The sequence below is a fragment of the Hippoglossus hippoglossus genome, chromosome 23 (genome assembly GCF_009819705.1).
Source record: "Hippoglossus hippoglossus isolate fHipHip1 chromosome 23, fHipHip1.pri, whole genome shotgun sequence".
Classification (NCBI taxonomy): Eukaryota; Metazoa; Chordata; class Actinopteri; order Pleuronectiformes; family Pleuronectidae; genus Hippoglossus; species Hippoglossus hippoglossus.
Window position 1 is genome coordinate 4,087,633 of NC_047173.1, and position 13,730 is coordinate 4,101,362.

Below are 13,730 nucleotides of genomic sequence, written 5' to 3' on the forward strand. Positions count from 1 at the left end.
ATTGTCAGGGACACGCATCCTGTCTGTAGTTCATTTGTGATGAGCATTTAGTTGTTAAAAATTCATTGTGTAGGATTTAGGGCCATCTAGCAGTGAGGGTGGAGATTGCTACCAACAGAATCCCCTGTGTTACTGTAAGCATGCAGAAGAAGCTCCGGTGGTCTTTGGGTGACCAAAAAGCACTATGCTATGACCTATTAAGCAGCGACGATTCAGGTGATTGTAGAAGGATCCAAAGATATTTATGAAAATGATTGTCTATTTAAGGTTAATGGCCATAGATTGCCCTAAACCCTCCACAAAGAATCTTTAACTGTTGCGATATCAACTTAAATACACAAAGTCAAAAGTGTCACAAAAAGTGTTTATCGGTAAATCATTGTCTTTTATCAATATCATTCATGTAAAACAGGGTGGATGTGACATCAACAGTCGGTATAAACATTGTAATTCACAGCCTGGAGTGTGTTCAACCTTTGTATCAACTCTGTGACTCGAGAGCAAAAGTACAAAAACATCAAATCCTGAGGTGGATTGAAAAAGGTGCCGTGGCATTTCACCATCACAGTAGCGAGACGTGTAAATGCATCAATAAACTTTCAAAGTATTTAGTAAAAAAAAAACACACTGTTGGTGTCTTTGATTGGAAACCTGGGCTCATTGTAGTGCAAGTCCAATGTGAAGCAGTGTAGGGGTCAGAGGTCAGGCCAGGTCAGTCTGCGCCACAGATCCCAGTTCTTCCAGCTGCAGCTGCTGGGCGCTCTCCAGATCCTGGAGCCTGCGACGCAGCAGAGACAAGTCCCTCTGGTTGCGGTCCTGCGGAACACACAGGAAGAGCAAGGTGACGCTCCAACAGCCTCGACTCACACGGCCACATGAAGGTACGGCACCAACACTTTGGAATTCATTCTGTTCTATCTGGTTTTTACTGTGGTCTACAAGCTCAGCTATGACACTTGCCACATTTGAACACTATACTGCAATGTGTTTTCAGATGCTTAACTATGTAATGTTCATTGGTTTTTTGATGCCTTACTCTATATTTGGACAGCTGAGGTAATGTTTGAAATAACTTTGTCTGCTAGAATTCTAATGTATCAGGTCTGTTAAGTTAATTAGATTGGTGTTTAGTCTAACCTTGAGTTGTGTTTCACTCAAGTAGCTCAGAGTTGAAGAGAAGCAGTTAAGAGTAAAAGTGCATTCAATTGTACCTGTGAGGTAAATTTGGAGATTTAGCTCAACTCACCTCTTCACTGATTAAAGTCTGATGTGGCTTTAGTGGTGTGTGCTTTGATCCCAAGCGACTTAAAGAAAGAGTGTGGCATGCAGGTGGCCCGTTAGCAGCAGGTGCGTGATTGACCCCGTTTGCACGCGGCAGCTGAGCATCGTCAGGCGCAGAGCACAAAGAGCCACCGAGCCTTGAAGTGTCAGCGTACAAAGACTCGGAGGACGAGGAGTCTTCCGGGGAGGCTGACGGCTGCGGCGACCCCTACGTCTCCCGTCCCAGGAGGCCTTGGAAACTGAAAAACGTCTTCTCTGGCTTTGCTACCTAGCAATCTCTTGACTTCCTAGTTGGAAGCCTGGATCAAACTGGCCAAGACATCCACCACTGGTAAAAGTTTTTTCTCTCTACACGCTGCCACATTTGACTCCACTGTCTTTAGAATTTCATTATTTGTGTTTTCTACCAGGTCCTTTAGGAGATTTTGGGGAGGACTTGGGCCTACAGGTGTAGCCAAAGCCTGCGACCGCATGTTTCCTTTGTTCTGAAAAAGAGAGCTTCCACAACTCAGTCTCCCAGGGTGCTTCGTCTTCTCAACTACGTGAAACGAGACTTTCTACCACTATTGGTCCCTGTGGGCCCGGTGAGTTCACCAGGCTGATAACAGCTTTGACTTTTCTGACTTCTCCACGAGGACAGGGGGCACGTCTCACTACCCAAGCAGACTGCTAAAACCTTCAAAAAGGCCTGACAAGCAGATGTGCCACAACCAGCTACACTAGACTTCAAACAATTGGCCTAATTACACTAGGCAATGCACAGGCCTGTTTAATTGTATCCATGTGATGTTTTACAAGTTTGAGGTGTCGTTGTGAGATTTGCTAATGTTATTTCAAAGCTAATGTTACTTCTTTTAGCCTCTGCAGAGGTAACACGTGATCTCAACCACATGGTGTAACCGTTGCTCCTTTGTTTCATTGTGGCCAGCCGCCATTTGGACACCACTTTCACTCACTCATATATAGTAAGTGCACCTTTAGTTAGTTTGTGTTTATACATTGTTTCATAATTTAGTTCCTTTTAAAACACGTTGTCTTTATTAATGTCACACAAGTGTCCATCTTGCAAACCTCGACAATGTCAAGAGCTCCATAATCCTTCAACTTTGCTTGTAAAGGTAACCTAAGTGCACTTTATATGTACAGGAAATGTGTTGGGGAGGACAGAGAATCTGCTCTTGTTACCTACATAATATATAGTCTGTGCATATTTATCTGTCAGAAGCCTTAAATTAGAATTGTATGTATTGTGTATAGATTGGTTTCTTTATATCCAAATGTTATAAGTGGGAAGTGACGGCAGTTGTTTTGTTTGTGCGGGCCAGTGAGCAACCAGCAAAGTTCGGTGAAACAGCGGACCTGATAAACTGGATTATTGCCTGGGCGAAACGTTCAGGGATTACCGTGAGGACTGGACTCTTATTCTGGGCGGTGAGAATAGCGTGGACTATTTTGTATATTGTTTGCGGCAATCTCACTACACCACACGTGCTTAAACTTTGCTTTGGGACGTTTTTTGGGATTCAGGACTATAAGTGACAAACTATTTCGTTTGAACAGAGGGACTATATGAACCTGGGGTTTGGGGAAAATATTGTGTGTGTTTGTTCTTTCATATGTGGTGGGGCCAGATGGCAAGGTTATCAATCCTATAAAGTATTATGAATTTATTGTAAGAGTCAGTGGGCAGCGCCCGTACACAGCGCGACAGATCCACCCGTTCTCCTTTACAATAGCATATGTAATTTTTTCCCTTACATTCTAAACAAGGCAAATTGTTATATGCTAACTACTGACAATGTGGTCAGATTTCCATTTTGTACTTGAGACTTCAATAAGTTCAGTAAGCTAGCTCACTCTTTTCCCTACTATTAACCTTATTTGCCATACAAACTGCTGTACCTCGCACCCCTGACCCTCAACACATTCTATACCTGTTCATTGCAACATTTACATTCTTGTGTAGATACATGCTGCACAACATCCGGATAATACGTTCAATTCTCACTCAGAAGGCAGCACAAGTTCTGGTCACCTCACGCCTAAACTACTGCAACTCCCTCCTGGCATGTCTGCCTGCTAGTGCCATCCCACCTCTGCAGCTCATCCAGAATGCAGCAGCTCCACTGGTCTTCAAAAGTTCACTCGCAGTACACCGAACCCTTCACCCGCGTCCGCTTCAAGACACTAGTACTTGCGTACCGTGCTGTGAACAGGTCAGGCCCAGTCTTCATCCAGGAAATGGTTAAACCTTACACCCCAGCCCATCCAATCGGCTTGGTGCTCCCTCACTAGCCACTCAGAGTCCCCGCTGTTTGCTGTCCTGGCTCCTAAATAGTGGAACGAGCTCCCCATTGACATCAGCTGAAAATCAACAAATCTTTGCCCGCAGGCTAAAGACAAATCTCTTTGGACTACACCTTGGTTAAGAAGATGTTTAATAAACCACCGTCAACTATGGTGTATAAGAATTTAAATACTGACTTATATGACACTTACTTGATTCTGGGTTTGTACCCCCATGATTGAACACACTTATTGTAAGTTGCTTTGGATAAATGCGTCAGCTAAATGTAATGATGAGATGAGGATGATCCCTCTCGTTATAGTCAAATCCGGTATAAGGGGGCTTGCGCTGTTGACATCATTTGGAGCGAGAGTCTGTGCAGTAGTGATCGTCCCTCTGATACACATGCTCAATAATCGCGAGTCGCTTGAAAACAATGACATTGTATAAAACGTGTCTTATCCAGCTCTAAAAAGGGAGAAACACGCAAAGTCGCACCTGGTCGTTAAGGTATATACATGCATATTTTGTGATTGTTTATGACCTATTACTGCCGCCAGAGGACAATCAAGATGATTTTTTTGCTTCCCTTTTGGGAGCAATCATGTCGTCCATCTTTAGCTAAAAATCCACAGTTTTTGCTGCAATTGGATTTAGGCCTCAAACATTTTCAGATGTGTGCATTCGCCTGCTTGTGCTTACTGGGATGTCAGCTAATGGCCCCTCAGTGCCGAGGAAGGGGTTGGGTGAGGAGGTGAGGACCGCTGGGCCTCCGCTGAAAGAAACCCCGCTGCCCAGGAGGAGGTGTCGAAACTCATTGTGTCGACGCTGCAGCTCCTTCAGCCGTTTGCTGAGTTGCGCTTGCTCCACTGAGAATGATGAATGTCTGGAGGGAGAGAGGAAATAAGGATCTAAGATTAATGGATATTTACATGTATTAACAACTTTGACCAGTGACATACAGAAGGACATCAGTTTAATGTGATTATTTCTTGTAATGAGAGTTGAGGTTTACTTCTTGGCTGCAGCAGTTTCCAGTTCCAGTTCCTCTTTCTGTGCCTGCAGCAGCTGGATCTTATCTTGCAGTCTCTTCTCCTTGTTCTCTGTCAGCGTCTTCCTCTGTACAACACACACACACACACACACACACACACACACACACACACACACACACACACACACACACACACACACACACACACACACACACACACACACACACACACACACACACACACACACACACACACACACACACACACACACACACACACACATTTTATCTAACACTTCTGCAAAGTTAAATTAAAGTCTCCTTTAAAGCCACTTGAGTTGTAAAATGTTACAAAATGTCTGTAGACATGCTACAGGGCAACAAAACCTACTTTTTAAATACTAAATACTTAGCTATTCCATATAATACTTGTGGACAAAATGGTATGGTATTTTAGATGGTCCTGCATCATGGAAGCAAGTGCTCAAATTATTATATAAAACAATCGGCAAACCTGTCTTGTGAGGATATGTTGCCAAAAGGAATTATGAATTTAATAAATATTGGGATGTATGGGGAAGTTTTATTGAAGCGGAGGGCTGGAATGAAACTTTAACTGAAAAAGATTTTCTGTTGGGCCTGATAATGGGTTTGATTTCGAGTTGTTCAGTGTGACACATTTGTAAGTGAATGTAATTATTAGAACCAAACATCTTAACGTTTCCTGTTGAAAAGTCTGTAGGAAGCATCACTACCTTCTTCTGAGCCGCCGCTGCCCTCTGCATTTTCTCTTTGACCCGAGAGTGTTTGTGCTGCAGCTCGGACTCTCGCTGCTGCAGCTTGTGCTTCTCCTCCCACCACTCCACCTGACGATCTTCCAACATCCTGGAAAACACGCAAATAAAAAAAGTGTCTAAATGACAGCATGTTCCAGACTCATTCCAGCAGTTTTCTTAATATGCAGGCGTACCTCTCTGCCTCGTGTTGGCTCTTCTCGGCCTGACCTCGGGTCGTCCTCAGCTCCTCCCTGAGTCTGTCCATTGTTTCTCTGAGACGCTGGTTTTTCTCCATCAAGTCACTTTCAGAATGTGAAAGCGTCCCAAGCTGAACACCTACAGCTTGGTTTTGCTGTTGGGTCAAACAAAATCACCGTTAATTAGAATGAAACAGAATCTCCTTGGTATGATTTCATTTTTCAAGGTGTCACAACTGCAGGACTGTGTTTACCTGCTGTAGATCAGCAATCTCTGTTTTCTGTCTCTCCAGCTCCTCGAGCTGTGACATTTGCTGCTGAATTCTGCTTCTGAGTAAAACATTAAATAAAACAATGAATATAATTCCATCATTCAAAAATGCTGAAGTGCTTTCCCTCCTTTTTTCTTGCACAAATTGGTCAAAATGTCCTCACATCACATTGATCAGTCCCTGACACCATTGCTTTGCCCTGTTTCTGTTCCTCAGTGTTTCTACGGGAACGGAAACTGAGGCAGAGGCTAAAAAGGGAATTAAGATTGTTGTGAGAAGGTGCATCATCTCACAACCCCCAATTTAAATTGGTTATATTTAGAGGAATTAACCTTACAGTTCAGATAATGTCACCGCAAATTGCACATGCAGCAGATTTTCTCGCTGACAAACTCAGCTGAGTAGATACTGACCTCAGGTTCTGCACTTCTCTGCGGGAAGACTCCTCCCCTTGCTGGGAGCTGCGGACACGTTCCTCCCACTCCTCCTTCTGAGCGTGATCTGTAGCGTCCTGCAGCGCCCTCTGCTGTTCCAGTGCAGCAAGACGGTTCTCCAACTCCAATCTGACATATACAGTAGAAAAAGGTTTAAAATGACACGTACAGCAGGAGAGAGTAAAAGATAACTAAAATAAAAGAAATGTTTGTGTTGCAGAGAGCTAACTTTTGGTCATGAGGTTGTACCAATAACACTTTTAAAATGTCAACTTTGGTGGAGTAATCAAAAAAAGCACATATGCTTTCAAAATTCTTTTATGGGATTAAAACTGTTAATGAAAGATGATCCTCACTTTTCCTCGTGCAGAGTTGCAGTTTTGCGGAAGTCCTCCTCACAGGCCGCCTGCACCCTCCTAACCATCTCCCTCTCCTTCTCCACCAGGACATCTTTGTGTCGCTCCACTAGAGCTTTAAGCACCTCCACATCCGCCTGCAGACCTGAAACACACAACTTACCATGACAGTCCGACAGAGTCTCACAAGTATACTGCATTCTGCTTTGCAGTGAAATGATACATCTGCGAGTGTTAATTCAAGACGTCACCGTGTGGACACCTTAAGTTTTTGTTCAATATTATTGATATAAGACAAAGCATTACAATCTATGCAGGCTGCAGAAAAAAAATACTTTTTCAAAATATTAGCATTCAATTAACACCTACAACATTATATTTGAACAGATTCATAAATACTTTCAAACTATTATATTTTGGACTGTTTTTAAGACCCCACTGAATCCCTGACCTGAAAATGTCAGTAAATTTGTTCAATGAATCACATTACAACAAAACTAAATGAGATTAGGCATCTACATATATGCATACACTGCAGTGTGTGTGTGTGTCTGTTTTTTTATACCATCGCTCTGCGCCTGCAGCGCGTCTCTCTCCCTCTCCATCTCTCCTTTCGAGTGGTTACACTCCAGTTTGACACCGTCCATCTCCAGCTTATGTGAATGTTTCAGACTTTGAATCTGAGAACAGACAGACAACATTCATATGAGTTATGCTACAGGAAAGACAAGAAACATCTGCTGGATGCAATTATTGAAAATGTCTCATTCTATCGTCACCTACATATTTTTGCTAGCGTTAGTTAGAGCTCTAGTTTTCCAGTACAATCCCAGTTGCTGTAGTTGTCTTTATTCTTAGCTAGGACTCAACAGGCAGCTTTAGGTTACTTAAGCACTATATCATAAGCTGTTTACTGTTTCAGTCCTTTACTAACCACACATGTGGGTAGTGAGAAATTTGATTAAGCTGCTTTCAGACATACACTGAAGTGCAGACATTTCCTTGACATATACTGAAGGAGTTGTATGTGACAACTCAAATGTCATGTGTCATGCTCTGGAACCTTTCCTGTCAGCCACCTGTTAAAATGTCCAGGAAATGTCTAAATATTCCTGTGTGTAAATACTGAAATAAAATGTCTGGAAAACTCACGTCCTTTGTGACATTTCAACATACAACGTACTCTTCTCAACTCTTACATTGATAGATTATATACATGTCCAAATGCTTGTAGTACAGTTGTCATCATAAAAAAAAACAGTACGACTGAGTCAATAGTATAACTCATGTCCTGCCTCCTGCTGTTCTATCCAGACATCAACCCTCGCCTGAATGTTCTGCATATTTTCCTGTTGTTGTGAACACATCTGATACTGACAATCTCCTGCTGCGATTTTCATATGAGAAAGGCTAACTTTCATGTCTGAAAACACTATCAAAAACAGGTCTGACTGGATTTTAGCCGCAATCCTCTCATGACAACAAAACACATCTCAAATCATGTTGTGACAAAAACAGTTAAGAATCAACTTGACGCATTTTAACCCTCCCACTCGACCTGAAACTGAAACCCAGACACAGCTCAATAATGCGATCACAATAATGTGATGATGAGGTCAGAGCAGCGTACCTCAGAGGTGAGGGAGTGGACCTCTCTCTCAGCTTTGTGCAGTCGCCCGGTGAGCTGGACTATCTGCTCGTTGCTCAGATGAAGCTCGCTCTCCCTCCGCTCCAGCTTCAGGTGCAGTGACTGTCTCTCTGCCTGTCAAACGAATCAGATTCAACAATGACCAATGCAAAGAAAAATATAATTTTCCTTGTCGCAATTTTAGTAAATTCATTTCTCACAAGATAAAATGGGATCACCCTGCAAGTAAGTTTACTCATTGCTGCAGCAAAAAACTAAAACAGAGTTTCTGCAGTTTTCAAAAGATACCTTTAAGACTTTAAGATCATAATGATTGACATTCAAGACATCAGACTCACAGAATTATTTACAGCTCCACATAAGTGAAGATAAGGTGAAGTAGCATAGAAGAGACGAACCCTCAAAACACCACACTCTCTTAAACTACAGACACCAAGTATTTATAGTCCTTCCCCCAGACAAGCTGATTTTACTGAGATCCACTCTGACCTTCTAGATTATCAGTTATCAATTCCTTATTTGCAGTTTTATAACAGCACTACAAAACATGACTTCTTTGCAAGAAGTGCCAAAATAGTTATTTTTAAATTTTGTATTTATTTTAAAGCATGACCTGGGTAGCGTTTAATGAAAATATACATCATTTAGACCAAATATATTCAAATTATATTTTAATGCATTCAAGACAAAAATTCAGACTGTTGAATCTTATACTTTATAACTGAAAAAGTTACTGTAGAAAACAAAACAAAAAAGCTAGCACAATTTCAATACCAAGTGCAGCAACATGCAAACACGACTGTGACGAGCCTGCTGTCGACTCACCTCCATTGACTTGAGTGTAGACTGGGACTCTGAGAGCTGTCGGATCTGAATACGTTGAACGTTCTCAGCTTGCTGACCGCAGTTTTCTTTCTGGGCTCGAAGCTCGCCCACCTCCCCCTCCAGCCCCTTCAGCCTCTGATGGAGCTGAGCTTTCTCCCTCAGCAGAGCCTCAACTCGTTTCCCGTCACGCAGCAGGTCTGAACCCTGGTACTGAGCCACCAGGTCTTCCCTGTCCTTCTCCAGGCGAGAGAGCTGACAAAACGATGTTAAATACTTTAGACCTCATGTTCTGATTTTGTATTTATGACCATTTTACAAAGGTGTATCATAACAACTCCACCTACCTCTGCATCAAAGTGAATCCTCCTCTCCTCCAGTATACGAGCATGTTCTTCTCTCTGGTGCTCAAACTGGGACATGACAAAGGTGTAATCATACCGCAGCTTGTTGTAGTCAGACCTGTACTTCTCTGTCTCCTGTGAAGAGGCACAATAACCACACATTAGCCACACATCAGTCAAAGAAGAGCAGGCGCAATCAGGCAGTCAAAAATGGAAATGAGCCACTATCCCTTGAAAGCTCTCACTTTCAAAGGTTTTTACAAAAGGCAATCAATGCTAATCTCTTGACCGTTGCTATGGATTCGATAGTCCCAGTTGCTAATGTCCTATTTAGAGCAGGTACTGAAGGATAAGAGGCCACTTCACTCTCGAGCAGAGGTCATTTGCAGCTGCTAATTCATGTATTAATAAAACATTTAATCCTTCCTGAGAGTAAATAGTAGTTTTATGATGTGTATATTATATTTGAATATGTGATAATGAAGTGCATTTTATATTTCAGTTATTTGCTCAGAATTTTAAGATACGGAAAGTGTCGTTGAGCATTGTTAAAGCACTACATCAATAAAATGTATCATATCATTAATATATTAAAAGACACGAAAAACATTTTCTACTATTTTTCACTGTGCTGACTTTGGTGTCAATCGAATCGACAAAGAATGTAACTGAAGTCTCCGACAAGAAATCTCTCAAATCAATTAGCACAATCACATCTTTTCATTTCCAGCATCTTTGTGAGGCAGGACAGCAGTTCACCAAGTTTCTATATGATTTGATCTAAATGCTTTACAATATGTCAGAGAACAGCAAACAAGACACAGTACAGAGCTCTGTCAGTGACACCCTGTGTCCCTCTGCCACAGAGAGCTTAAGGGTGACTGACAATTAGCAAGATACTAACCTCCTCCAGTTTGTTGAACCTCTCTCGGACCGGAGCCTCCATCTCCTGCTGCACCTGAGCTCTGAGCAACTCCAACTGCTGAGGGGTCATCACCTGGTCAACACACACACACACACACACACACACACACAAACTTGTATGCAGAAATACTAACCAAAAATAACCTATTTAAACATGAAAACAAACATCTTTCTGTACATGGAGTCTCTAACCTTTGACCAATCAAGTATGAATCTACATCTTTTTTGGGGTTACTTAAGTTCCATTTTTTCTTCTTCCTCTCTTCTTGATCAAACTGTACCTGCAGTCGAAGCTCCTCCAGCTCCCGGGTTTTGTCCATCATCTCTCCTCGCAGCTCAGCCAACAACAGCTGCACTTTCTCCTGCTGAGCCTGCCTGTCGCTCAGCAGCCGCCTCAGTTCACCCTGCGACTGCGTGAACTCATCCTGCAGACTGCGAGAAAAATAGACACCACTATTGAGATGGATCACGCAATCAGCTAACTGACACCAACCAAAGCTTTCCAGGTTCAAAGTAATTTGTCATATTAACTTAACACAGGCTCAATGAAAGAATAGAAAGTAGGACAAATAATGAAACTCAATTTAAAATTAAGTAAAAAAAAAATCAAGTACATCCTGAATAAATACATGTATATAAGGTATAGCACAATTTTCAGTTGAGAACATGGTAAACACAGAATTAAACTGCAGCCTACTCACTCTCTAATGGATATACATTGTAATGAAGAGATGATTACTTCATTACTGCATGTTCCCTAATCTGATCGAAATCAAAATTCATATCCATTAAGGAAAATAACTACAGATAAAGATAAGGGCTTAACAAATAAATCACTAAATATTAAATTCCATTCAGCTTTACCTTTTGTGTTCAGCCTTCAGAGTCTGGTAGTTGGTCCGGTGGTTTTCACACTTCATCCTCTCATCGATCAGCATTTTCTGCAGCTCCATCTCTGCTCCCCCCAGCCCGGCAGACAACCCCAGCACGGCTGCAGACTTCCCCATCCCGGAGCTCAGGTTTGGGACGAAAGGCGCCGACTGGCCGAGGGCGGACGAGGTCATTTCACCTCTGCGAGGGAAGAGTCAGAGGGAGGTGAAGGGAAGCAGCTGATGTGTCTGTGTCACAATAAAGGAATGAACGAGTGGACTTTAACAGTGACAAAGATTGTGTGTGTGAGGAGCTCGTAGAGGACAGTTGAAGCCTGGTGGTGTTGTCAGTAACCATGGAGGCTGTGAGAGGAGTCCCCAGATACTTGTTAAACACTCGGCCTCAGGAAAAGCTCTCCATCAATCTCAAGTGATTAGTTAGCTCAGCTCGCAGGCTGCTGCCTCTGTGGATCAAGAGTCTGCAACTACTGCACAACAGCGTCCACTTAATATTCAACAGGCTATAAATAAATATAACTCTTAACTGCTTTAATAACAGCTCGTGTAGTTTTAAGAGTCAACGCTAATCCCAAAACAGACAGCTTGGTTGTTTGTTGGCGGCTCTTAGCAAATACAAGCTATTAAAGTTCTAAAGTATAAAGTATTAAAGTATAATTAAGTGAACGTGTCCAGTCATGGCTGAATTCAGTCAAAAGCTCCGAGTCGGTTTTAAATATCGCGCTCTACGACCCGCGACAAGATATGCTACCTAGCCTGTTAGCTGCGTCCGTTGTCGGACACCCACTACCCTGGAGGTTTCCCTTGCTAAGTCGTGGCAGTAGACTGTAAACACTCAGTCGTTAGCACGCTTCAGACCGGGTTAGTCCGTGTAAACGCAAACAATCTCAACTCAAGTGAAATTCAAAGCGACTTACGTGGCTAGTCAAGCTAGCTAGCTATAGCCACACCTGGGGAAGCCACGTAGTTAACGTTAGCACCGCTGAGGTTAGCTTGCTAACTAGGCCAATGATAGCAAACAAACTGTGTATATCGTGGTGCCTCGCAACCAAACACGAAGCCACAATGTTTTGTTGAAAGACACCGTTATTACCTTTAGTTGTGTGGACAGATTTCTGCAGAGTTGTTCACCTGCTGCTGAACCGAACGCTCCTTTCTTTCCGTTTTGATAGCCAGTGCTAACAAGCTAATCTGGGAACTACAAACTGTGGGATCATGGGAGTCTTTTCCCGAAGTGCATTGCCCGCGATGAAAAACAAACGCACACGAAAGTTTATCAAGCGGTAATTATTATCATTAGTAAGGAGTTGTTCGTATTATTACTAGAGCTGTCAAAATTAACGCGTTAACGCGGGATGATTCATTTGTGGAATTAAAGCGTAATTTTTTTTAACGCACGCGCAGAATGAGCCGCTGCATGTACCCGCCCCCACTCACTCACTCGCTCACAGCGACACATGCAGTGAGGTCAGAGCTCGTTCACGTGAAGCAGCCGGTCAGTGACTTCGTAGAAGAACAGTGGAAACAGTGAAAACACAGAGTTCCTCTGGTCTCAGCTGCTCAGTGATCAGAGCAGAAGCTGCAGGTGGTTTGCACCGAGCTGGAGTTTCTGTGTCCTCCTCCACTCTGACCTGCTGACACTGGAACTAATAAACACTCCTCACTAGTTATCAGGACCTGATCAGCACATGAAGTCACTGGGTGTTTGTTTGATTCGCTCCAGAGTTTATGAGGCTGCATTTTTAATAATTCAGGAAAAATGACTCGTCAGCATGTTGTGCTCAGTACAACACGAGACGCTCACAGTGTTAAAGTGAGCGGAGCGACACGCAGACATGACCCGACACCATCGATTCATAACAAAACACATCACATTAATCACAGCTACCCTGATTTTAATCGTTTGACAGCCCTAATTATTATAATTATTAATGATTGAGTTCGTTCATAAGTGAATTAATTTCGGTGTAATTACTTAATTGAGCCCAAATTCAATAATTATCAATTTGGTATCAATTAACTACATATCTATCTCCATCTGTAATCTGGCAGGTAATATATTGATATTTCTACACCAGAATCAGAACCTGGTTTTATTGCCAAGCAAGTTTACACATACCGGGAATTTGCTTTGGGGGTATTTGTGCAAGTATAAATATAACAAATATAAATAATAGGAAACAAAGTTAAATATAAAAAATACTATAAGCACACTGTCTTAAAGTCCCCATTATTCTGACCATGTAACAGATAAACCACTTTTATAAACACACAGCTTTCCACATATTTAGAGCAGCAGGGATCATCATTCACACGCTTTGGTTTTTTCAAAAAAGGAAAATGACAACCATATTGTTTTTCTGGTCCATTTTACTCATCCCCAAAGAGACGCATTCAGCTGTTTTATACACACACCGCATCTCAAATGATTTAGTGCAGCTTGTTTAGCAATGACTTTCCTCATCGGGACAATTAAGACTGTTTTCTATTTGGGATCTTACCCTTCAT

At 42.3% G+C, this 13,730-nt stretch overlaps 1 protein-coding gene across 3 annotated transcripts; it reads right to left on the reverse strand.

Annotated features, from left to right (window-relative positions):
- Positions 1–211: 211 nt before the first annotated feature.
- cep83 (centrosomal protein 83) lies at positions 212–12,584 on the reverse strand. Of its 3 annotated transcripts, none has more exons than XM_034577628.1 (16): positions 12,316–12,584; positions 11,200–11,406; positions 10,617–10,767; positions 10,316–10,408; positions 9,415–9,546; positions 9,071–9,322; positions 8,228–8,359; positions 7,163–7,277; positions 6,598–6,742; positions 6,221–6,370; positions 5,790–5,865; positions 5,533–5,690; positions 5,318–5,447; positions 4,584–4,687; positions 4,271–4,454; positions 212–816 (listed from the first exon to the last, which is right to left on the reverse strand). In XM_034577628.1, the coding sequence occupies exons 2-16, from the start codon at positions 11,397–11,399 to the stop codon at positions 703–705; spliced, it is 2,136 nt and encodes a 711-aa protein (XP_034433519.1). In that variant the 5' UTR covers positions 11,400–11,406; positions 12,316–12,584; the 3' UTR covers positions 212–702. The 3 variants fall into 3 exon arrangements, 2 of the variants coding, with proteins under 2 accessions (XP_034433519.1, XP_034433520.1); XM_034577629.1 differs by having other exon boundaries at positions 11,200–11,453; positions 12,316–12,479; XR_004613013.1 differs by lacking the exons at positions 212–816; positions 4,271–4,454; positions 4,584–4,687; ... (1 more) ...; positions 5,533–5,690; positions 5,790–5,865 and having other exon boundaries at positions 6,229–6,370; positions 6,598–6,755; positions 11,200–11,453; positions 12,316–12,481.
- Positions 12,585–13,730: the final 1,146 nt, after the last annotated feature.